The following is a 26,288-nucleotide window of genomic DNA, read 5'->3' on the forward strand; positions in this document are numbered from 1 at the left end:
ATCTTTTTAGGGGCGCCTGGGTGGCGCAGTCGGTTAAGCGTCCGACTTCAGCCAGGTCACGATCTCGCGGTCCGTGAGTTCGAGCCCCGCGTCAGGCTCTGGGCTGATGGCTTGGAGCCTGGAGCCTGTTTCCGATTCTGTGTCTCCCTCTCTCTCTGCCCCTCCCCCGTTCATGCTCTGTCTCTCTCTGTCCCAAAAATAAATAAACGTTGAAAAAAAAAATTTAAAAAAAAGAAGCTTTAAATCTTTTTATAATCAAATCTGATTGTATTTTTCTTTACAGATTCTGGCCTTGGTGTTGTGCTAAGGGAGGCAGTTTAAATTCTTTCAAAAAAATTTTTTTACATGTTTATTTATTTATTTTGAGAGAGAGAAAGGGAGGGAGGGGCAGAGAGAGAGGGAGAGAGAGAGAATCCCAAGCAGGCTCCGTGCTGTCACTACAGAGCCCAGTGCGGGGCTCGAACTCATGAACCATGAAATCATGACCTGAGCCGAAATCAAGAGCTTAAACGACTGAGCCACCCAGGTGCCCCATGGCAGTTTAAATTCTTAAACAGATTAATTACTCAGTGTTATTTGCTTAAACCTTCAGGTTTCCAAAACATAACATTTCTTCATAGCAACATGGTCATAACTTCCTAATGTTTTTTTCAGTGATGCAGACGGGCACTGTTATACACACCAGAAAACCAATGCGTCTAATTCTTAATTAGCCAATATAATCAGAAGAGTTTTAGCACGTGGAACACTGCTTTCACATCAAGTCTGCCTAAAAATCACCACTGCCACAGTTAGAAGCAATAATTTACTGCATTTCCTTTCATTACTGCACTTGAGCTCCATCCTGTGGTACCTCACCTGGGGTCATGTTATGAGAATGGTAATTAACAGAGAGGCCTGGTAGCATCTAACATCTGTCTGAAGGACTGTTGATGGATGAACAATGGGTGTAAAAAGACCTAGCGTCTTCCTGAGAATCGTTTACCATGTTTGCAATTATAGGCCATTTTCAAAGGACTTCAAACAAAAGGATCACTGTTCATTCATAGTGCCTTCCTCACACGGCTGGGTGGCCAGAATATTTTATCCCCTACTTTAACTGACACTCCCCGCCCCATCCTTTCTGTGACTCCTGTCATTCTCCTAGTAGATTTGAGAAAGTCATGATTTGCATCTGTGACCAGCTTTATCGAGCGAGCACCCCACCGAAGATGCTCATAAACATATCAGAAAGATACTGCGATCGTGAAGTACCCCACTAATTAATTAATACTCAAATAGCTTATTAGTTTCTTAGGGATGCCATAACAAAGTGCCCCAAACTGGTGGCTTAAAACGACAGAAATTTATTCTGTCATTGTTGTGGAAACTAGAAGTTGACATTAGATGGGCAGGGCCATGCCCTCTCTGAGACCTATGTAGGGAAGAATCTTCCTCGCCTCTTCCCAGCTTCTGGCGGTGGCTGTCCGTCCTTCACATTCTTTGGCTCGGCAGCTCCATCATCCCAGTCTCTGCCTCTGTCAGCACATGACGTGTCCCCTGTGTGTTTGTGTTCAAATTTCTTCTTGAGAGTATGGCAGCCATATTGAATCAGGGCCCGTCCTGACAACCTCCTCTTAACTTGATTACATCTGTAAAGGCCCTATTTCCAAATAAGGCCACTTTCACACAAACTGAGGGTTAGGGACTTTTTTGGACTGGATTCAACCGAGACAGATAGGATGCATGTAAACACACCTTAGAAGCAGAATACTTTCAAGCCAGGTTCTGGAAGAGGATGAGCTTTTCTGCAATCTTATTAACAGTATCTACATACTTAAAGAAAAGCATGTGCATGGAAAGGAAGTGGTTAGTAATGGAAGCATAGAAACATCTAAAGTTAGAGAGCTGAGATAGGTGGGTGAATGTCCCACTGTTTATATTAAGGTTGCTCCTCCAAGAGGGAGAAAAGTGTTGTCTCTGACGGTTTCTGCCCCCATGTGTAAAATATATATATATATATACATATGTCATATATATATATATATGACATATGTATGAATTACTACCTTCTCTTTGGTTCTATGCCCATTTAACAATCTTTCCACTTAATTTGGTCTTAACAGGAATTCTTCTTGTCGAGAAAGAGCAGAGGACAAATCTGCAGTTGTGTAATTATTAGTTAACACGGTGGAACTCGGGCTTGTGCACCAGTATTTTCTGAGTCAGTCAGTGGGCTCCATCCTAAGAGGCTGGTCAGCTGTGAAGGTCCTGGGCTGATCAGATTTCCAAGTCCGAGGAGTCAGGAACTCTGAGATGTGGTCTCAAGCAAGTACTGTGCCCCAGGAACTGGGTGGCTTGAATTAGGCTTCGCTCAGCAGTGGCTGTCCTTTGCTGCCTGTCCCTTCAAGTTATAGTACATATGTTCAGCCTCAATCAGATGATTAGCAGCTTAAACACTGAGAGTGCATGCTCTAGAAATAGTCTCTACCTGCATTGAAGATTTAATTGTTCTGTGAACCAGACTCAAGATCCTTATGAAATAAACAAAATCTTTTTATTTATCTTCCAAAAAAAATTTTTATGTTTATGTGAGAGCGAGAGAGAGAATCCAAGCAGGCTCCAAACTGTCAGCACAGAGCCCAACTTGGAACTCGAACTCACAAACTGTGAGATCATGACCTGAGCTGACACCAAGAGTCAGACACTTGACCGACTGAGCCACCCAGGTGCCCCAACACACAGCAAATCTTTAGGACACAGATTTACGACCTTGAATGAGAGCTGAATGAAAACAGAAGCTGTTCAGTGTTCTGATGGGCCTCCCACACCTCTGAGGCCACCTGATGAGTTGCTACAAAAGAACAATGAGAGTAGGAGAGATGTTAATGGTCCCAAACCATGATCATGTCCTTGCATGATCATGTCCTTGCATGATCATGTCCTTGCATGATCATGTCCTTGCATGATGACACAGGAGGTGCAGTTTGCTTGGTTTGACCCTGAGACCTCTGCCTCTAGTTTCCACTGGGTGTGTCTGCTACTTTCCCCTCTTTCCTTCATTCTTCACCATGTGCTGGTGCTGTTCATGCTGACAACTGCATGCACTTCCCTCTCCCAACACACAAGGCCCTTTATACTCTGACCCGTATCTGCCTTGTCTCTTACTTCTCTCAGGCACACATGTGTTATTCTTGCCTTGAGCTACTGCTGACTACAGTGCCTGCCTTGTTTTCTGGGACACTCACCTTACACTTAGCCTGTGATGTGAAGCTGATCATTCCACATTGTGGGAAGAGAACACCTTTTTTTTTTTTTTTACCTCTCCGTGCCTACCACAATCTTGAGTTAGGAAAGGGGCTGGCGTATGTTTGTCCAGGGTAGTTGGATGCAGAAAAGGGCTCATGACAGGATGTGAATATCGTAAGGAGAAGACTGGCCGTCTGTCTTCAAGACGATGAAAAGCTTGCATTACTATAGAAATGTTCCATGGTTCAGAATTCAGTTTGTGGATTCTTGCGAAAGACTCGTGTATAGAGTCACGAATATCAGCTAACGTATTCACTACCAGACTTACTCATCTCTTTTTGCCACCTCTAATCAGAAAACATACCTCCTGAGATCCAAACAGAAACTCTTCACTAAACATTAGTGGATAAACCGTCAACATCTTATTTTTAAATCACGCTCAAAATCAACCCCACACTCCCGCAGATACTCATACTTACAACTCTACCATGCACACAGATTTCTTCCGACTTAGTAAAATGCAATGTATTCCACTTAATTAAAAACTCTTGCCTTTCATATCTGCCTTTGAGTTTGTATCCAAGCAGTCTGATTATAGTTTGAGTGCCCCAACATTTTAGTTCTAAAATCTCTTGGTGCACCCAAATAGATGTTGTGAACGCACACATGGTGTATGGATTTTACTCTCAGGGCCCCGTCTTTTTTCCACGTTCTTGGGTGAGGCCCTTGCTGTTGTTCCCCTACGTCCTCTTCACTGACCCACTTTGAACATGGCCCTGAGGCGGGAGGCTGGGCGCTGCTGTTTCAAGACCCCTCGCCTGAACACGCGTTTGTACTAAGCTTCCCTCAGATCAGAGAGCTGGCCGGCTCCCTGATCCTGGCACCTTTGGTCTTATCAGGCTGGACAAGCTCCAGATCTTTTGGAACCAGGATGATGGCGAGATTGCGGTGTTCCTTTAAGGCACGAATCAAGGAGGGCCGCCAGTGTGTCTATTGCGGCCGCGGCCCCAAGCTGCAGTCTGGGGCCCAATTAGCAGCGAGCTAAGCAGGGTTTTTGTTTAGCTTAGCAACCGCCAGCGCCGTCCCGGGGGCCCGTGGGGGTAGCTCCCGCGGGCGGAGCCCAAATCACCCTCCGGCCCGCGGCGGCGCTGGCGGCACTTCGTCTCCCTGGGCTCCCGGACCTTTGGCCCTCGGGGGTCTCGGAGTACTAGGCGGAGAAGGGGCTGCTCCCCGCAGACGGCGTCCTCGGCACCCCGCAGGCGGACCAGGCCGTCGGGGCAGGTCGGCCTAAAGCGCTGCGGAGCTGAGCGCCGGGAGGGGTTCCTGCTCGTGGAGAGAGTGCCAGGCGCCCCCCGGGCTCGGCGGCGTGCGGGGACCCCAGGACCCCCGCCCCCGCCCGGGGCAGCCGGAGCCGGATCGCCGAGCGCGGCGGTGGATGGAGCCCAGCAGCCCCGAGTCCCGTGCCCTGGAGGTTCAGGCTGCCGCGGGGACAGCGTTTCCAAGACTGGGGCATGAAGGTCGCTGTGTCGGACCTGGGGTCTCTCTTTGCCAAAATCTTCAAGACCCCGACGGCGCCCCCGGCGGTCCCCTCGCCGGTGGCCTCCTCCGGCCATTCGGGGGGCGCTGCCGCCGCAGGCCGGACGGGCTCCAGCGCCTCGCTCAGCGCGGCCCCGACCCCGGCCCTCTTGCCCGCCCTGGCCCCCGACTCCCCCTCCGCCGCGCGGGGAGCACCGCCCGCCTCGCTCCATCCTCTGCTCGCCGCCTCCTACCCCCGGGTCTCGGTCGCGAGCCGCGCGGCGGAAGCAGCAGGGACCCCCCTCTCGCTGCCCAGTAGCCCGGGAGCGGCCCGAGCGCAGCCCCCGCCCGCCGGCCACTCCAGCAGCGGCCGCAGCGCCGCAGGCTCCCCCGCCCACCCGGTGACCTGGGCGCGGTCCGCCCGGGGCCCCGGCGGGGTCACCGCTGCGCTGCCGGCCAACGGGGGCGCCGGGGGCGGCGGCAGCCTAGGCGCGAGCCCACGGAGCACCCAACAATCTGGCCCCGGAGAGCGAGAGCCCGGCGCTTGGATGCCCCCCGGGCCTGGCCCCAGGACCCTGTTCTTCACCCTGCCGGACATCGGCGAGGAGTGGGCCTCGGACAGCGACTCGGAGGACGGTGGAGAAGCGTGAGTAGCGGCGGGGTCCTTGTCTGTCGTGGTTAGGACGCCGACCTTCTCCTGCCACACCCACCTGGCCAGGCGCTAGTTGCAATTTCACTTCTACTAACACTCCTGGGAACCCTCCTTGCACTTCCTGCAAGACCAGGGCTTCCTGGTCTTTTCAAACCTACGCCGTGACAGGCTTGTTGTTCAGCGTTCTGGAAGGTAATCCTCTGCTGTTTGCTCTCAGAGAGGGGGAGGAGACCAAGCAGGGCTTGAAGGACAGGAGGACAGAATTTTGTTTCTCTTCTAGCTGAAGTGTTCCCCTCGATCGTTCGATACTCTGGTTTCCTTAGGGATTTTGAAAGGAGGCTTCAAGTCCCTTTCTCTGATGCAGAATGTGACAGAGAGATGTGCAGTGTAACCGAATACACGCGTTGGCAGCGACAAGTTTAAGAAATGGTGAGACTTTGCGCTTTCCTAGTTTTCAAAGATCAGCCACAATTCTTATCCCAGGTGGGATGGGGTTTTCTTTGTGTGGTATCTAGTTAATTTACATATGTATAACATCATATGACATGAACGGAATCTGTAATACTCAGGACACTTCTGATCATATAGTGTGATCAGAACTCCCTAGAGCTTGAGAGTTCTTGCCATAGCGACCTGAGGTAGTTCAGAAACACTGACTGACTTCATGGGAATATTTCACTGGGGGTTGGGGAACCCTGCCCTCAACACACACACACACACACACAGTCCCTCCACCATCAAGAGCGGTGATGCACACAGTCCCTCCACCATCAAGAGCGGTGATGAAAACATTCCTCTTGCAAAATGTGCAGTTTAGAATTAAAGAGATTATTTTTCGATGAGCAGAACATATGGCTATTCTTAAGTGGGTATAGAAATGTTCAGCTTTCTGAATCCTGCAGAAGAATAGTGAAATGGTCAAGGGCACACCAGAGGGTCCCCATGATGGATGGAGATTTCTGCCTACACAGAAGCTCTTCCTCACCTCTTGCCCCCCAAAACAGATTGGAGAACCATCGCGTTAAAACGTATTCTAACCCATTCACAATTTAAATGACTGCATCTTTACAATTCTCTGTGATATTCATCTCCGTGTTAAAATAAGTTGTTAAATAACATTAAGATGATTCTTTTGATTTAAAACATCATGTTGGAAATCATATTAGAAAGTGCGTTAATAAGTTGATCCCCGCCAGAAGGAAAATCAACTGCATTTGAATTCGAATAAGTGGCTAGAATACCTATGCCTTAGGAATGAGGCCTTTGTTTTTGGCCACTGGTCCTTTAACACTTACACACTTAATGTTTTATGAGCACACAGTTCCACATGCTGACTTTAACCTCTAGTGTTAGTGCTTTTTACGAACAGGCACACTGCTCTGAGAAATAATATGCACAGATCTGCTCATTCAAGGATCTTTCTGATGATGTGTGTTCATACTCTGCCATCAGACAGCCCTCGAGTGCACCAGGATCTTTTGTAGATATACAAACTCTCATATTCCCTTCCTTTCATGCCTCATTCCTTTTGTCACTTAGAAAGTTTATGAAGGGGGAAAGGAAGAAAGTGTTGCGGTAAGTTTTCCTTCAATACTACAGACCTTTTGCAGCTTGAAGTGTATTTTTTTTTCCCTCCCGGATTTCTCGGTTGGCAATTTATAACATTGACTAAAGAAACATCATTCAGTGATGGATTTAGATTATACAACTACAAGCCTCACCTGCCAGTTTGCAGAGAGGTACTATGAATTATTAGACTACTTGCTTAATATTAGAGTCTTTAGTTTTTTCAAGTCCAGGGAGGGACATGGGGAGAGGGAGGTGGTTAATGTAGGAGTCGGAAGACAAAAGGAGTAGGTAGAGAGAGTCTGGGACATGGAAACTACTGGACATAAACCCTTGAGAAACACGAATCCAATGGTAAGACCACTACACTCAGTTACAAAGGAAGATCCTAATTCACAGTTTCTGTTTGCTTGATGAAAACCCATGCATCTTGCATCCTGATTCTGTTCTGTTCTCTGAAAACTGGGAACAGTGGAATTAATTTGAGTGGGGAAGTGTGCAGACTTTCTCTCAATTCTGAGCCTTTTCTTTTTCACCGAGGCACTCCATAGCAGCCCAAGTTTTGATCTCTGAACCACGGATTGGATGAAGGAATGGCCCACAGAGGAGGGCCTTGCCTTTTTCATTCCACAGGGCGCCTTGGCTGCCTCGCAGAGGCAGAGGGTATTGAGTTCCCTGCTTCACCTCGCCCTCTTGCACTCCCAGACATGTGATCCCCCCACTTTTTGTCTTCACCCTTACCTCCCCACGCATTTCATTTACACCGTGTCCCTCATTTACGCTGGCTTCCGGTCTTGCCCACCCTTCGCTCTACCTCTCTTTGGCACTTCTGGTGTGAACGACGCACTTACCGCCCTGTAAAAGGTCTTATTCTAGTTGTTCTGGAAATACAAGAATTTCTAACAGTAGGTAAGGTGGAAGGTATATAAGTTGGATAATAGCTATATAGGAATGGGGATAGACCGTAAACTTCATGTGGTCAGAAAGTACATCTCTTATAAGTTATAGCTGGTAGCATATAATGTTGCCTTTTTGAGTGATTGGGTTCCACTGTCGGAGTCACGCGAGTGTGGAAATATTGCAGTGCCTGCCTGCAGGGCTTGTCAGCTTAGCTGGAAGTAAAATGAATGCAGGGACTTACCTCTCAGTCTATCGGGGCTGAGCCAGCCTGTCCACCTAGGAATCAGAAGAGCCGGATTCCAATCTCAAACCGTCTGCCCGCTGTGTAATTCTGGGCAGTTTGTGCAGTCTTCCAACCTGTGGGCTTTTCTCCTTGATAAAATGCAGATGATAATAATATTTGCCTCCGAGGGAGGTTCCCAAATTCAATTGCAGCAACGTCTTAACGTGCCGAACACGCGGAGACCTGCTTTAAAAATGTTATCCACGATTGGGGCGCCTGGGTGGCGCAGTCGGTTGAGCGTCCGACTTCAGCTCAGGTCACGATCTCGCGGTCCGGGAGTTCGAGCCCCGCGTCGGGCTCTGGGCTGATGGCTCAGAGCCTGGAGCCTGTTTCCGATTCTGTGTCTCCCTCTCTCTCTGCCGCTCCCCCGTTCATGCTCTGTCTCGCTCTGTCCCAAAAATAAATAAAAAACGTTGAAAAAAAAAAGTATAAAAAAATGTTACCCACGATTGCCATCTGCTTCTTGGATGAAGATGAAATGAAATCTGGGAGTGTGTTTCCTGAAGGGATACATTCCAGGTGAAGAAAAGGGTGACAGAAAAAGAAAAAAAAAAAAAAAAGAATTCGTTTACAGTTATCAAAGGACTGTAAGAAATGGCACCGTTTGGTTCCACTATTTGGGGAAACCAGTTAGAGTAGTCTAATCTTTCATGACAACGTCCCGAAGGTAAAGATTATCCTAATTAGCATGACCACTGATTATGGTCGAATGGCTAGAAGAAATGTAGGTGTCACCCTGGGATCGAACGTTTCATGTTCAGCTTTTAGAGACACTGCAGGAGAATCCGTAGCATCACACATCATTCACGGCCCACCCTCCATACAGCTCTTACCCATCCCTACCCCCTAACCCTGTGGCTCCTATTCACATATTACATCCTTTTTGGACTATAAACCCTTCGTCCTGTGCCACTTAAGGCAACATGTGCAATAAATAAAACAATAAATAAATATAAACTAAAATAGGCAATTTTAGGAAAAAGCATTTAATAAAATCTGTTAAATGAGTGGATGAAAATGTTAGCTTTGTCATATAAGCCACTTTTGTGGGTTCCTAATCTCAAGGCAATTTAAATGCCCTTTCTCAGGACATTTAGGTACAAAACTGTATGTCACATAATGAGTTCAATTTGTTAGGAGTACAGCGTATGTGAAAAGGCATTGGGAGAAAACCCGGCGAGCCTTGGGTACCAGACTCTGTTTAGCAAACACTGGGGAGGCCACTAAATGTTTTTAGACAGAGAAGTGGCATGGACAGGCCTGAGCTTTAGAAGGAATAAGCTAATGCACAGAGAGTGTGAACCCGGAAACAGTGGAGAGGCTCTGGCAACGAACCCCATGAGAGATATGAGGGCCTGGGATGAGGATGATAAGAATAAAGATACTGGGATGATAAATATCACGGGACTTGGCAATGTGTTGGTGCAGTTGAAGGAAGCCAGAGGGAAAGTTAAAGATCATTTCACGTGACTGCAAGGAGAATGCCATCAATAAAGTATGAACACAGGAGGGAGTTTGTTGGGTAAGATGAGGAATTCACTTTGGGATGCATATTGGGTTGAAATCTTGGAAAAACAACCAAAGAAGGTGCCAGGCGGAGAGCTGGACCTTCGTGAGTGGAACATGGGAGAAAGATTAAGGACTAGAAATACAAATATGGCAGCTTTCCATATGCAGTTGATTTTGAATACATACAGCAATTACAAATTTATAACACAGTGCATTACAGACTCTGGAAGCTACATAGTGTTCTTTATTTTTGCTGCTGGGTGTTTTAAGATCTTCTACAAGTGGAGGTGTCTCTTCTCTGTGCTGACCTAGTATTTCTCAACACGTGCCCTGTCAGTTACCTGTCACCAGTCCGTGATAAGTACAGAAAGTGGGAAAAAGCATTTAGAAACTTGTATAGCAATTGAAAGAATAACTTGACGCCTGCTGACTGATAACGTTTGTGTTTGTATTTTGTGCCTCTTTTTTTTCCCCATTTTATTGTCTGGTTAATGTATTTTTATTATACTTTAACAAGTATTTATTCACAGTAAACTGGAAAAAAATGTTTAAATGGTCTGACACTACACAATAGTTTGAGAAGGATCGAGGCAGACTTTACTTAGATACCTTTAGACCATAAAGAGCGAAAAACCTTTGGGACACCAAGAGAGAAAAAACCAGCCAAGTGATCATACTACCTTTTTTACTCTCCCTGAAATACAGGGCTAAGCAACATTCAGAGTACCCTCTGATTTGAGATGAGATTCTTTAAGTTGTTCGAATGATCTAGACTTGCAGATGTGCTCTGCTCACAACATCTATGGGAGCTATGGCCCTGGGGAGAGACCTGTGGCCAAGAGTCCGCTGCTCAAAGGGGAAGGTCTCTCCTACTGTTACTCTTTGGTTTTTTTTTGAAGTTTAAGCTGATGGCTAGGTCCATCATGATTCCCATAATTCATTCACAACCCTTGATGGCTAATTTGTCTCATAAAGCATAACTTGCGAACACAGATCATTTCCAAACGAAAGGAACTTTGACAGGAAATATGCAACATGACCTGCTTTCTTGTTGCCAGTCTATTGTCTTTGAGAAGAGTCCTTTGCTTGTAATTAAGAGACGATCATAATGTATTAATCTCTTCTGAATCCTATAGAAAGGAAGCATGTCACAGTAAGGGCACTGATCTTTTGCCCCATGAGACTATTTTCCCATATTTTAAATTTAATTTCCATTTGAGGCTCACATCCCACCAAAGTGGTAGAAGCTAAAACTCAGTTATCTGGGATTTTCCCAACTTTATCTTAAGCTTGAGCCTCTTTCTGGGGTGGCGGGGAGGGGGGTGGTGGTTTGCCTACATGGGGCCAGGATATTCAGTGGCAGGGAAGGAGCCCACTGGTTTTCTGATAACCTCTATCCTTGCTGGATCCACTGAAATGTCCATCATCTCATCTTATCCTTCTTTCTAACCCAGGGCTCGTGCATGTATCTACCAAGGCTCTTCAAGTTAGGGCTCTCTTCCTTATTTCTGTGGTCCTCATGGGAGCCCCTCATACCAACATTCTCCATTACAGGACTTCCAGGAGGATGTCAGTCTGCTCCAGACAGCCTTTCTTTTCTCAGGGATCCTTACCTAAGTCCTATTGAAGGATCAGGACACGGGTCCCCCCTGATCCCTTACCACACAAACGTACTTTAGGCCAGGTTCCACCGAGTACTCCAGCTCATCGGAGGTCTGCATTTTGTGCCTCGGAACCACAATTTCCTAGAGAAAACCTGGTTCCTAGATTCAGGGACCCACCAGTTCACGGGAATGAGAAAAGACACTCCTTCCCCCAGTAGGCCCATTACTGGCACCAAGAGGGAAATCAAGTGGAGGGCTGGCTCGATTTCAATCTACCTCCTGACTTTGTGCCTTCTCTAGGGTACAGGGTCCCTAATGGACTGTTTTGCTTTGTAATGGCCACTCAAGACACATCCTCACGTCCTAAGACTGTCCCTAAGATTCCCTTCTCAGACACGGAAAATCTCTCTCACAGAATCTCCCCATTCCGGGGAATCTGTTTCTCTTCTGAGGGTGGGGAAGAATCTCCCTAAAGTATGTGCTTTTCCCTAAATCTTTTCCTAAGCTAAAAGTCCATACCAATCTTGTAAGTTCAGTTCAGGCTTAAAACACACACACACACACACACACACACACACACATCAAGGGGAAAACCCCCTGCTTCATTCTCTGTTTTCTGAAGCAATAAGCAAAAAAGCTTTGGATTATTCACTGTGGGAGGGGACAAAGGAACATGAAAACACTAATTGAATACATTTATCTTTTTTTTTTTTCAACGTTTATTTATTTTTGGGACAGAGAGAGACAGAGCATGAACGGGGGAGGGGCAGAGAGAGAGGGAGACACAGAATCGGAAACAGGCTCCAGGCTCCGAGCCATCAGCCCAGAGCCTGACGCGGGGCTCGAACTCACGGACCGCGAGATCGTGACCTGGCTGAAGTCGGACGCTTAACCGACTGCGCCACCCAGGCGCCCCATACATTTATCTTTTTTTAATGTTTGTTTATTTTTGCAACAGAAACAGAGCACGAGCAGGGGAGGGGAAGAGAGAGAGGGAGACACGGAATCCAAAGCAGGCTCCAGGCACTGGGCTGTCAGCACAGAGACTGACATAGGGCTTGAACTCAAGAACCACCAGATCACCACGTGAGCCGAAGTTGGACGCTTAACCAACTGAGCCACCCAAGTGCCCTGAAATACATTTAAAAATACTCTGCTACATATCCCTACATATAGAGAACACTTTTCCCCTCACCAGAGCAGTGTGGATATTTGTTTAATTCAACAACACCCAAATCATATACCTCTTTGGATATAATTTTATAATCTACAGGCAAAACTTTTGCTTTACCCCCAAAATTATCTGAATATTCAATGGTCTTAAGAATGCTAGGCATAATATATATTATATTATATTACATTATATTATATTATATTATCATATATCATATATCATAATCATATATCATATCATATATATCATATCATATATGTTGTATGTTATATATAATATAATATATATTATATATAATATATATAAAATAGGACATGACTCATTAAATGAATAAATATCATTCTTTAAATATATGTTGAAAAAATTCAAATATTGTCCTTTTATTCTTGAGAGGTAGAAATAGTCAATGAATATACCATGTTTCATACAGCACAGAAATTAAATAAAGCCTTTGAAATGATTAAATATCCAGTTGTGAACTTGGAAAAGAAATGAAGGTCTTTGACAAAGACAAGAAAAACAGTCAAGCCAAGCCTTACCCTACTTTTGTTTAATAAACAGATTATTAAGGTTAAGTTGAACGAAGTAAAATGTTCTCTTCCTATGCACATATGCATGTATATTCTTCTCAGGATCATTGTCACCTTAAATGTTTTATAATGCCAGTAATAAGGATGAGGAAAAACCCCACCTTGGAAGCTCACGACTTACATTCAGATTTTAATACTAATAGTTAAATTTCAGAGAATGTCACTAGATACATAGAAGGTTAAAATGGACACTTCTTTTCAAATGAAACTAATTCAGATTTCTAACACTGAACAGTGAAGTCTTAGAAACCATTCATGTATATCCAAGGTTCTTTATAATCTAGTTGAATTAAGAGTCTACACTGGGGGACACTTGGGTGGCAGTGGTTAAGTGTCGACTTCGGCTCAGGTCATGATCCCCGCGTCGGGCTCTGTGCTGACAGCTCTGAGCCTGGCACCCGCTTCAGATCCTCTCTCTCCCTCTCTCTGCCCCTCCCTGCTCGCTCTTTCTCTCTCTCTCAAAAATAAATAAACATTTTTTTTTAAAGAGCCGACATTGAATAAAGTGAACACCTCCTGCTTAAACACCAGTAATTTCATTGCTAAATTAATGCATAATGATAAATTCTGGGGAACTTTAATTTTATATATAAAATCTATTTTAAGGAAGCAGGTGATATAGTGTCAAGAGAGTCTACCTCAGTTAGACTTTTGTTTTACTCACTAGTTTTAACATTTTTATAAGCATGTTGATTGAGCATTGCTCAAATATGTATTATTCTACAAAGCCAAGATTCTTAGCATTAGACACAACAGGTAGTATTTCCATGTCTACTGGGAACCAAATGCTACGTGCATGTTTTTGTAGACATTATCATGAATCACCAAAACAAACATAGTGGGTAGGAATTTGGTTACCATTTTACAGATGAAGAAATTGAGGCTCCGAAGGGAAAAGAAATTATTTACTTCCACCTGGCTAATAGGTAGAAAATATAACATTCAAATCCAAGCAATCAATCTATATTGTGCTCATATATATATATATATATATAAAACCAAATGTTTTTTTAATAACCTGTTTAACATGGTAAGGAGGATAAAAATCTGTTTCTAAAGTAATTGGTAGGGTTTGTCCTGGAACAAACTGACTCTAAGAAATTTTACTCTTTCAAGAAAAATAAATTTGAAAAATAAAAAGCATGTTAATGAATAATCGAAAAGTATCTTTCTTGGAATAATACTCCTAGTAATACTGATAAGGGGACCAAATTTAACGCTTAGTTTTGTCCATTTTGAAGTGCAACTTAAAAAATGACTTTTATTCTAAAGCCGTAATTTCTTTTTTTTTAATTTTTTATAAAATTTTTTTAATGTTCATTTATTTATTTATTTATTTAAAAAAATTTTTTTAACGTTTATTTATTTTTGAGACAGAGAGAGACAGAGCATGAACGGGGAGGGTCAGAGAGAGAGGGAGACACTGAATCTGAAACAGGCTACAGGTTCTGAGCGGTCAGCACAGAGCCTGACGCGGGGCTCGAACTCACAGACCGCGAGATCATGACCTGAGCCGAAGCCGGCCGCTTAACCGACTGAGCCACCCAGGCGCCCCAATGTTTATTTATTTTTGAGAGAGAGAGAGAGAGTGAGCATGAGTGAGGCGGGTGGGGCTGCTGGTGCAGAGAGAGAGGGAGACATAGAATCTGAAGCAGGCTCCAGGCTCTGAGCTGTCAGCACAGAGCCCAATGTGGGGCTTGAACTCGTGAGCTGTGAGATCATGACCTGAGCTGAAGTCGGACGCTTAATCGATGGAGCCACCCAGGTGCCCCTAAAGCCATGACTTCTTTAAAATAAAACATTAGTTTCATTAACCTTCTTCTCGTTTATTTTATGTGTTATTCTTATAAATTATTTCATGTATATTTGAGAGCAAGTCAAATACTTTATCCATAGAGTAAGACAGATAATTGGTAAGCATTGTCTTGCAAGAAAAATTGGAGAAGCAGATATTAGATACGGCCCTTGCTAGGGGCAAGGGTATACCCACACATTAGCATTTTCTTAATTAGACATTTCACTTAAGGGTTTAGAAGAAGCCTTATAATTAAATACTGACCGCTGTAATTCCTGCCAGGCACTTATATTCACGTTTCTCTAATGAATTTCCTTTTTTCACATAGCATTTAACATTTCAGATCTTACTGATTTCTAACATAATGATATCATTTTGAGTATCTTAAAAAAATTGAACAGTGAGTTATTTGTTCTTTTCAAGATTCACTAAAGGGACAATTTTTAAATTAATCATTAACTTCAATTCCTTACAATGAAATTTCTTTCAATGGAGCACATGGCAATTATACTGAAGAAAACCACGGGCCCCTATTTGAGACGGGCAAGAAATATTAATGACATTTGCTGAGTTCCCATGTATGAAAACATACGTGGTGCCTGTCCTAACACACTGCCCCCCACTTACCCCCTAGTCTGAGGCCAAGAAACTGAACCTTTTAAGGGTTGTTGCCTCGCTGTCTCCCTTCTGCCTTCAGTAAAGTTCTGCCTCTCACCCTTTGTCTTAACTTGGTGGTAGAGTTTGACTTTGGACTTGAGTAAGTTTGGCTAAATTTGGCCAATTTAATTTAAAATTGGCTAAGTTAGAGGCGCCTGGGTGGCTCAGTCGGTTGGGCGTCTGACTTCAGCTCAGGTCACGATCTCACGGTCCGTGAGTTCGAGCCCCGCGTCGGGCTCTGGGCTGATGGCTCAGAGCCTGGAGCCTGCTTCCGGTTCTGTGTCTCCCTCTCTGTCTGCCCCTCCCCCGTTCATGCTCTGTCTCTCTCTGTCTCAAAAATAAACGTTAAAAAAAATTAAAATAAAATTGGCTAAGTTAAATTAAATTAAATTGGCTAAAATCTGCTTAAATTCATGTAACCCTCAGAACTCCTGAAAACCCGGCTTAAGCTTGCTCTTTACAAATGAGCAAAGTGTCACAGTTTTGAGGTGATCTGGGGCCTTTTCCCTTCGGAAAAGGCTGGCTGAAGAGTAGGAGGGAATTCTGCAGTGAAGTCGTCTCGCGAGCCCGTTACAGATATTGTGGTGATCAGAGGTGTTTCAGGGGCAAAAGTGGTAGTTTGTGTGATTCTCTGAGAGTCCCTCCGTCCCCACGAAGCAATAGTGTGCCGAGTGGATAGAACTGGCTGGCGGGAGACAATCACCTGCAGCTATTTCCTGTTCCACACTTAATGGCATCACGGTGGTGGCTGGAGGCCGGCCAAAGAGGGAGCATTCACACCCTGCAAGTCTGCACACGCTTCACATCAGGACTTTTTAAAATTTTTCAGATTGCTGGTTTCTCAGCACACCAGTGCTAGTAAGTATTAGAAGTATGTTTACTTCCAAAGCCGTCCTGGAGATGACGGGTACATTGGAACAAAGGGATATGTTTAGCAATAGCTTATGAAACTCCTGAAAATGTTTCTGTCACCTGAACACCCCAAAGAGATGAGGGGATCTCTGCCTTCCAGAAGTCACGGAGCTGGAGAGGAGATAGGGGGTCCCCGTCGGGTGAGTGGCTCCCGACCTTGGTTCCCTCTCCATTAGAGCACGGCGTTTGTGTGCGCAAGACACGTTTTCATGCACAACTGTTCATGTGGTCCCTCACTGTCCACGTGAACAAGAATATGAAAATGCAAATGCAAATGATAGCCTCGAAAGTGCTCTGTTTCGCAACGCACGTTGTTGCTACAAGTAGTCTCAGAACTGAGACTGAGGTTAGGGACCCTGATTTTGAATGATACGTGGATGGATAAGAAAGAATTGTGTCCAGCAGGAGGACTCGGTAGTTTTCTGTCTTGAAGAGCCATTCAGCTAAATGTTCTAAAACAAAACAAAACAAAAACAAACAATAGACCTTTCCGTGAAGCACCTTAGCACACAATACATTGTCCTCATTATAAGAAGGAAAATTTGTGTTGATTATAGCCAAGGCTTGAGCTGGGCTTCCTGGAGATATGCCTTAATGGAAATATGCCTGTGTTGAACTTTTGTGAATTCAAGGTCTATATTAAATTCAGTTTATGATGCACATGTTTATTTTTGTTATTTAATGCACTCAGCGGCTCATTTGTTTAATACCGATACTTTGATTTAGCATCGTGTGTGTGTGTGTGTGTGTGTGTACTCTAAATGTACTTCTAATCCGTATACGGGTCCCCGCTGGAAACCTTTGGTTTTGCCTCAAGTTGACCATGAAGCAGGATGCACTCCAGTTTTCACCATAAAGCATTTGTAAATTCTTCCTCAGTAAAGCATTAGGGGACAATGTACATTTTACTGAGGACTCTCCTGGGACATGAATGGTGATTTGTGGCACACACTGTACAGGACTTTGCTACAAAAATTCCCTTAACTCAACTTCCAGCAATGGCACACTAACCTGAGTGCAAGGAGGAAAGCTGGGCAATAAATACAAACCCCTCAGGAGTTCAGCTGAACTGGAAAGAGACCAGCCCCACAAGGACTGAAACCCAGGTTTAAATCTTCTTAATTACTGACTGGATTAGTGATTTGAGATTGCCAGGCCCCCCAGTCTGCCACAAGACGCAAATTTAATCCCATCTGGATTTAGCTGTAAGCAACAACTTTATATTCTAGTTGATCAAAGAAGCAAGTTTAAATATTAGAATACAGAAATACCGGAGATAAATGTGTGGATGGAATGTTGGTACACGTAAACTCTAATCAAAAGAAAGCTGGTGTAGCTTTTATAATATGAGACCAAGTAACGTTTAAAACAAGAAGCATTATGAAAACTTTTTCGAAAAAAGAAAAGAAAAGAAAATGCGCTGACAGCATGGAACCTGCTTGGGATTCTCCCTCCTCTCTCTCTATGCCCCTCTCCCACTCATGTTTTATGTCTGTCTCTCTTAAATAGATAAAAACTTTTAAAAAAACACACAAGAAGCATTAGCAGAGGTAACAGGGGCTGTTTTATAAATAGAAAAGGGCCGCTTTGTCGGAAGATGTGAAAATCCTAAATGTACAGGCACCAATAACATAATTTCAAAAATATATGAAGATGTGTCTATTTTTGACAGACCTACAGTATCTGCTGCTAAGTTCTCCCTACCAGAGCAAGAAGAAAGTGTTCTCATGCTCTCTCTGATTGTGGCAGGCAAAACTGAATGGAGAACTGAATGAAGAATACAAGAATTATTGCTCATGGGGAAGAGATCATTTTTACAACTCAGAAATAACCTTGTAGATAGTGAAGAGTGAATTTTACAGCAAAAAAAAAAAAGGGGGAGCCTAAATTTTGAGTTTGCAAAAACAAAAATCTATCTATAGTTATAGCAGCAATTGACTAAAAGAAGAAATAAGCAAATCCAAAATCATAATGAAAAATTTTAATGTACCTTTCACAGAAATTGATAGAAAATATACAGAAAAAAATAACAGTAATTACTATACAACACTATTTATAATAATATACAATAATTATTCTAAAAACTTTTTTAAAGTTTTTTTTTTTTTTGAAAGAGACAGAGCGCAAGTGGGGAGGGGCAGAGAGAGAGGGAGACACAGAATCTGAAACGGGCTCCAGGCTCCAAGCTGTCAGCACAGAGCCCGACGCGGAGCTTGAACTCACAAACCATGAGATCATGACCTAAGCCGAAGTCAGATACTTAACCGACTGAGCCACCAAGGTGCCCCAGCAATAATTACTCTAAAGGACACCAAATTTATTATAAAGCCACATTAATACATAAAGTGTATTACTGATGCAAAGACAGACAAATAGACCCGTGGAACATAATAGAGAACCTAGATTCCAGATTCAGTCTTCTAAGTTTATGAATGTTTGTTGGTGAAAAGACCGTCTTTTCAATAAATGGTGCAAAATCAGTTGTTCATCCTTAAAGAAGCAAAAGAAACTTGATCACCTGTGTGAAACTCATGCGAAAAAATCAGTTTTAAGTGAATTGTAGGTCTCAATGTGAAAGAAAACACAATGAAGCTTCTAGAAGAAAACATAGGACATGATCTTTATGTCTTATGGTAGGCAAAGATCTCTTTGGACCAAAGAGATAGGACCAAAAAAGTGCTAACCAGGAAGAAAAGATTGGTAAGTTATACTAAATTAAAATTAAGAGCTTCCAAAAAATCAATAAAATTGAGAAGTTCATCAAAAGAGGCCACTAACTGGAAGGTTTTAACCACCCCAAGAGAGCTTTGTCAGGCCAGCTGGCTCTGTAACTACAATTAATCATTGGACAGGAGGCCCTTTGGATTTTATGAGTTGAGTTTAGCTTCTGTTTTGCTTTATCATCTCTGTTAAAGGTTGGAAGACAAAAACCTAAATAGTTTGAAATTAAGAATTAGAAACACAGATAAACTTTGTACTTCCACAGCAGAGAATTATTTGACAGATTACCCTGGTACAATATCATCTTCCAGTTCATGCTGCTTTTTTTTTTTTTTTAATGTTTATTTATTTTTGAGACAGAGAGAGACAGAGCATGAATGGGGGAGGGGCAGAGAGAGAGGGAGACACAGAATCTGAAACAGGCTCCAGGCTCTGAGCTGTCAGCCCAGAGCCCGACGCGGGGCTCGAACTCATGGACCGTGAGATCGTGACCTGAGCTGAAGTCGGACGCTCAACCGACTGAGCCACCCAGGCGCCCCCATGCTGCTTTTTAATGAAGGGCAAATCTTTACAGGCCTATTGTCCATTTCCGCAAATTAAGCCATTGAATATAGATAAAAACCCTGTTTCAAAATCAGGCATTACTGAACTTCATTTAATTTATAATGTTATTGATTGTTAGACACATTATTTTATATTCCACTAAAAAAGAAAAATGTTGCCGATTAAACTATGATACAATGCTTTCCCATCAGTTAGAATTATAATTTTATTCTTATTGTAGTACTTCTTTGAGATTTAACCAGACAGATTTTTTTAAGTGATAAATTGCTTTGGTCCCAGTATAAGAAGGAAAATACAGGCTAAATAAATTCCTAGAAGTTCTTAACATTCCAAGATGACTCTTCTGAATTCATTTTCTACTCATCATTGTCAAGGCCTTGGTTTTTCCACACACAATGATTTCTATGCCATTAAAACATAGATGAGACAGTATTTTTACTATGAATCCAGTAAAGTATTAAAAGATATTGGTGCTGGGCTCTTAAGCTGGCTTTGCAGTTAGTAACATAGAGCCAGCCTACACTTGACCCTACTTAAGAAACGTGAATCCGATTCGACCCCACTCCCATATCCTCCTAGGGCTTTGGTGGTTAAAGTTTAGATAAGTGCTTTTATGTTGTGGAAAAGATTTATGTATGGAAAGATTCCTTTCCAAGTCACTAATACTCATTCTGCCCATTGGAAGGTGAGCTTTCTTTTTAAATGTGCTAAAACGTATATAACATAAGATGTATCATTTTAACCATTTTTAGGTGGATAATTCAATGGCATTAAATGCATTCACAATCATTCCTCTCCATAACTTCCTCATCATCCCAAATAGAAACTCTGTACCTATGAAACAATAGCTCCCCACTCCTCTGTTCCCCTCAGCCCGTGGCAGCCACCATGGTACTTTCTGTCTCTGAAATGAAATGCCGTTGAAATCTCATGTAAGTGAAGTCGTATAATATTTGTCCTCTTGTGTCTGGCTTATTTCACTTAGCACGTCTTTAAGGTGCATCCGTGTTGTAACATGTGTCAAGATCTCACTCTTTTTTAAGGATGAATCATATTTAATTGTAAGTATAGACCACACTCTCTTTCTCTGTTCACATGCTGATGAATATGTACGCTGTTTCCTTCTTTTGGCTAGAGCAAATAATGCCGTTATGAACAATGGTGCACAAATACCTGCTCAAGTCCCTGCTTCCAGTCCTTTGGGAGTACTTACTGAGGAGTGGAATTGCCGTATCATACGGTAATTCTGTGTTTAATTTTGTAAGGAACCGCCAGACTGTTTTCCATAGTAGCTGCACCATTTCACATTCCGACCAGCAATGCAATGGTTCCAGGGCACCTGGGTGGCTCAGCGGGTTAAGCATCGGACTCTTGGTTTTGGTTCAGGTCATGATCTCACAGTTTGTGATTGAGCCCCGCGTAGGGCTCCCACGCTGATGGTGCAGATCTTGCTTGGGATTCTCTCTCTCCCTCTCTCTCTACCCCTCCCCCACTCATGCATGCGTGCATGTGTGCCTGTGCTCTCTCTCTCAATATAAATAAATAAACATTTTTTTTAATCTTAAAAAAAAGAACAATGCAAAGGTTCCAGTTCCTCCACATCCTCACCAACACAGGTTATGTTTTGTTTTTCGGATAATAGTCATCCTAATGAGTGTGAGCGGGAAGCTAATCTTTTTTATGGTTTATGACAAGTACTTCCCTATTGATGCTCTCCTGGCCACTATTGTAAGATACTATTGGTGATAGACATCCTCACCTCAGAGATAAAAATGTGAGAAATTATGGTGTTTTTTTTTAATTTTGCAAATTTTAGGCTGACATTTTTTAAAGACTTTAATTTTTGAGCAGTGTGAGGTTCACAACAAAAGGTTGTGAGTGAAAGGAAAAGATTTTTCACAAAGATACTTCATAAAGATTGTACCCCCCTGTCCAACACAGGCATTACTTTCCCTATTATCAACATCTCCCACGAGAGTCAGATATTTGTTATAAATGATAAACCAACAGGGGTGCCTGGGTGGTTCGGTCAGTTAAGCTTCAGACTTCGGCTCAGGTCATGATCTCATGGTTCATAAGTTCAAGCCCCTCATCGGGCTCTGTGCCGAGAGCTGGGAGCCTGGAGCGTGCTTTGGATTCTCTCCCTCTCTCTCTGCTTCATCCCTGCTTGTGCTCTCTCTCTCTCTCTCTCTCTCAAAAATAAAGAAACATTTCAAAAAAATGAGAAACCTACATTGACAGATCATTAGCATCCCAAAATCATGGTTTCCATTAGGGTTCAGCCTTGGCCTTATACATCGTATGCATTTGGACAAATGTATGACATGTATCTACCATTGTGGTCTCACACAGTATTTTCACTGCCCTAAAGAATTCTCTGTGCCCTATTCATCCCTCCCTTTCCCTTGGCACACACTGATCTTTTTACTCTCTCCGTATTTTGCCATTTTCAGAATGTCTTCTAGTTGGAATCAGACAGTCCGTAACCCGTTCAGATCGCCTTCTTCCACTTAGTAACACATACTTAAGTTTCCTCTCTGTATTTTCATGGCTTGATAGCTCATTTCCTTTTAGAGCTGAATAAGATTTCACTGTCTGGATGTACCACAGTTTATTTATCCACTCACCTACTGAAGGATATCTTGGTTGCTTCCTAGTTGGGGCAAGTATAAATAAAGCTGCTATAAACATCTACGTGCAAGTTTTGTGTAGACATAAGTGTTTACTCTTTTGGGTAAATACCAAGAAGTGTGATTGCGGGGTTGTAGTGTAAGGGTACATTTAATTTGGTAAGAAACCACCAAACTGTCTTCTAAAATGGATGTGCCACTTTGCATTCCCACCAGCAATGGAAGAGTTCTCCATGCCCTACCACCTTCCCATCATCTGGTGTTGTCAGTGTTCTGCATTTTGGCCATTGTAACAGGGGTATAGTGGCATCTCATTGTTGTTTTAATTTGCACTTCTCTGCTGCGTATGGTCTGGAGCATCTTTTCATTTGCTTCTTTGCTGTCGATCCATCTTCTTCGGTGGGGTGTCCGTTAAGGTCTTTGGCTTATTTTTAAACCGGGTTGTTTGTTTTCTTACTGTTGGTCTTCAAGAGTTCTTTGTATATTTTGGATAATAGTTCTTTAGCCAACGTGTCTTTTGCAAATATTTTCTCCCCGTCTCGTTTCCCAGGCTTGTCTTTTCGTTCTCATGACATTATCCTTCGCATAGTAGAATTTTTTTAGTTTATTTTAATGAAGGCTCACTTGTCAATTCTTTCTTTCATGGGGCATGCCTTTGGTGTTGTATCTAAAAAGTCATTGTCTTGGGACGCCTGGGTGGCTCAGTCAGTTAAGCGTCCACCTTCGGCTCAGATCACGATCTTGTGGTCTGTGAGCCCCACGTTGGGCTCTGTGCTGACAACTCAGAGCCTGGAGCCTGCTTCAGATTCTGTGTCTTCCTCTCTCTCTGCCCCTCCCCTGCTCACATTCTGTCTCTCTCCCTCAAAAATAAATAATAAAATTAAAAGGCTAAAAAAATTAAAAATAAATAGATAAAAAGTCATTGTCTTGATGATCTAGGTCATCAAGATTTTCTCCTATGTTATCTTCTAGAAGTTTTATAGTTTTTTAAATTTTACATTTAGGTTTATGATCCATTTCAAGATAGCTTTTGGAGAGGGTGTTACGTCTGTATCTAGGTTGATTTTTTTGCATGTGGATATCCAGTTGTTTTAACACCATTTGTTAAAGAGATTTTCTCTGTTCCATTGTATTGCATTCACTCCTTTGTCCGAGGTCAGCTGAATATATTTATGTACGTATATCTCTACGGCTTTCTATTCTGTTCCATTGGTCTATTGTGTACTTTTCTACCAATACCAGCCTTGATTATGGTAGCTTTATAGTAGGTCTTAAAGTCAGGTAGAGTCATTTCTCTTAGTTCCTCTCCCTCAATATTGTGTTGGTAATTCTGAGTCTTCTGTCTCTCCATATAAACTTTAGAATCAGTTCTAGATATCTGTTTGTTGATAGCCACAAAATAGTTTGCTGAGATTTTGATTGAGATCGCATTAAATCTATAGATCAGTTTGGAAAGAACTAATACCGGACAATATTGAGTCTTTCTATCCATGAACATGGACTATCTCTCCATTTATTTAGTTCTGCCTTGAGTTCTTTCATCAGAGTTCTGTAGTTTTCCTTATATAGATTCTGTACACATTTTGTTAGATATGTATCTAAATAATTAATTTGGGGGTGGGCAAATGTAAATAGTATTGTATTGCTATTTTTAAATTCAACTTGTTTATTGCCTATATAAGGAAAGCAATTCGCTTTTTTTATATAATCTTGAATCCTACAACTTTGCTATAATCACTTATTAGTTTCAGGAGTTTTTTGGTTGATTCTTTGTATTTTCTACATCGACAATTAGGTCATCTGTGAACAAAGGTAATTTTCTTTCTTTTAAATCAGTATACCTTTTCTTTCATTTTTGTGTCTTATTGTATTTGGTAAGACTTCCAGTAGAATGTTGAAAAGTGAGTGGTGAGAGAGGACATCCTGACATACTCCTGACCTTAGTGGGAAAGCTTCTAGTTTCTCATCATTAAGATGTTAGCCGTAGACTTTTTGTAGATGCTCTTTGTCAAGTTTTAAAAATTCCCCTTTATTCCTACTTTACTGAGAGGTTTTATTTTTTTTTGTTTTTGCATGAATGGATGTTGGATTTTGTCAAATGCATTTTATGCATCTATTGATATAATCATGTAATTTTTCTTTAGCCTGTTGATATGATTGACTACATTAATTGATTAGGTAGTGTTAAGTCAACCTTACATACCCAGGATAAATCCTATTTGGTGATGCTGTATAACTCTCTTTATAATTGTTGGATTCAATTTACTAATATTTTGTTGAGGATTTTTTGCATTTATCTTCATGGGAGATGTATATCTGTAGTTTTCTTACAAATGTCTCTGTCTGGTTTTGGTATTATAGTGATGCTGGCCACATAGAATGAGTTAGGAAGTATTCCCTCTGTTTTTATCCTCTGAAAGAGATTAGGAGAATTGGTATAATTTCTTCCTTAAATGTTTGATAGAATTCACCGGTGAACCCATTTGGGCCTGGTGCTTTCTGTTTTATTAATTATTGATTTAATTTCTTTAATACATTTAGGTGGCCTATTCAGATTGTCTATTTCTTTTTGTGTGAGTTTTGGGCAGATTATGTCTTTCAAGGAATTGGTCCGTTTCATCTAGGTTATCAAATTTGTGCTCACTGAGTTATTCGGAGTATTCCTTTATTATACTTTCAATGTCCATGGGATTTGTAGTGATGTTCCCTCTTTCATTGCTTTTTTTTTTTTTTAAGATTTTATTTTTAATTAATCTCTACACCCAACACAGAGCTCAAACTCACAACCCTGAGATCAAGAGTTGCATGCTCCACCGACTGATCCGGGCAAGCACCCCTTGTTTCTGATTTCAGTAAATTGTGCCCCCTCTCAATCTCTCTCTTTTTGGCTAGAGGCTTATTGGTTTTTCTTACGCTTTACAAAGAACCGTCTTTTGGTTTCATTGATTTTCTCTATTTAATTTCTTGTTTTCGATTTTCTCTAATTTTATTATTTCTTCTCTTCTGCTTACTTTGGATTTCATTTGCTCTTCCTTTTCTAGTTTCCTAAGGTGGAAAGTTAGATGATTGATTTTAGGTCTTCTCTTCTAATATACGCCTTCAATGCTATAATTTCCATCTAAGCACCACAAATTCCGACAGCAAAATCACCAACTAAAAACACAAGAATGCAAACCATCATGGCACTAAACAGACTACAAAAAGGGCACTTGTTGGTAGTGTTAGAGCAAATCTAAGAAGGCAGAGTGCTGTCTTGCTCCACCTCGGGGGAGAACACGCAATTCAGGCAACTCCAGCTTTTTGCCCCGCTACACGTGTCCATGAATAAGCATGAAAGCACCCGGAGTGTTGATTTTGGAATTATAAATAAATTTTAGCAAGTAGGTGAATTCACAAATATGGGATCCGCAAATAACAAGGATCAACTGTATCTTAAGATTTCGATGACATCAAATGAAACAGCAAATGAAACCTTATAAGTAGTGATCTAGCAATTATTACCAAATCTTTACTTTCTGCTCTACTAATTGAAAGAATAGGTGAGATTAAACATGAAAATACACTTTTGGGGGGAAAATTTGACTATATTGATGCTATAGTGGGGGAAATTCAACTCTTCCTAGAATGTGCTTAGGTGGTTGTTTTTACTTTGAAAGTCTGATGAATTCTTTATAAAAGTATTCATAAAAACATTTTCAAATTGTTTTTTTTCTTTCAGTTTCTACTATAATAGCATGGTAAAGTTAATGCTTAAAAGTAAGAAAAAATACTGGATATTAAAGAATGTTATTGGGGCACCTGGGTGTCTCAGTCTGTTGAGACCTTGATCTCAGCCCAGATCTTGGTTTCAGGGTCATGAGTTCAAGCCCTACGTTGGGCTCCATGCATGAAGCCTACTTAAAAAAAAAATGTTATTGAATCCATTCATCCAGTGTATTGGGTTGACACATAAAATTTCTGTTTTTCTGGTTCAAAACAGTACACTATT

General features: G+C 42.2%; 1 protein-coding gene across 1 annotated transcript in view; it reads left to right on the forward strand.

The window, feature by feature from the left end:
• The first annotated feature begins 4,337 nt into the window (after positions 1 to 4,337).
• Positions 4,338 to 26,288, forward strand: part of FAM149A (family with sequence similarity 149 member A) — a 56,933-nt gene continuing 34,982 nt past the window's right edge. Inside the window, exon 1 of the mRNA XM_043559281.1 lies at positions 4,338 to 5,389. Within this exon, the coding sequence (XP_043415216.1) occupies positions 4,740 to 5,389 (650 nt within the window). The 5' untranslated portion in view covers positions 4,338 to 4,739. The remainder of the gene's footprint in view (positions 5,390 to 26,288) is intronic.

Source organism: Prionailurus bengalensis, chromosome B1 (assembly GCF_016509475.1).
Source record: "Prionailurus bengalensis isolate Pbe53 chromosome B1, Fcat_Pben_1.1_paternal_pri, whole genome shotgun sequence".
Taxonomy (NCBI): domain Eukaryota; kingdom Metazoa; phylum Chordata; class Mammalia; order Carnivora; family Felidae; genus Prionailurus; species Prionailurus bengalensis.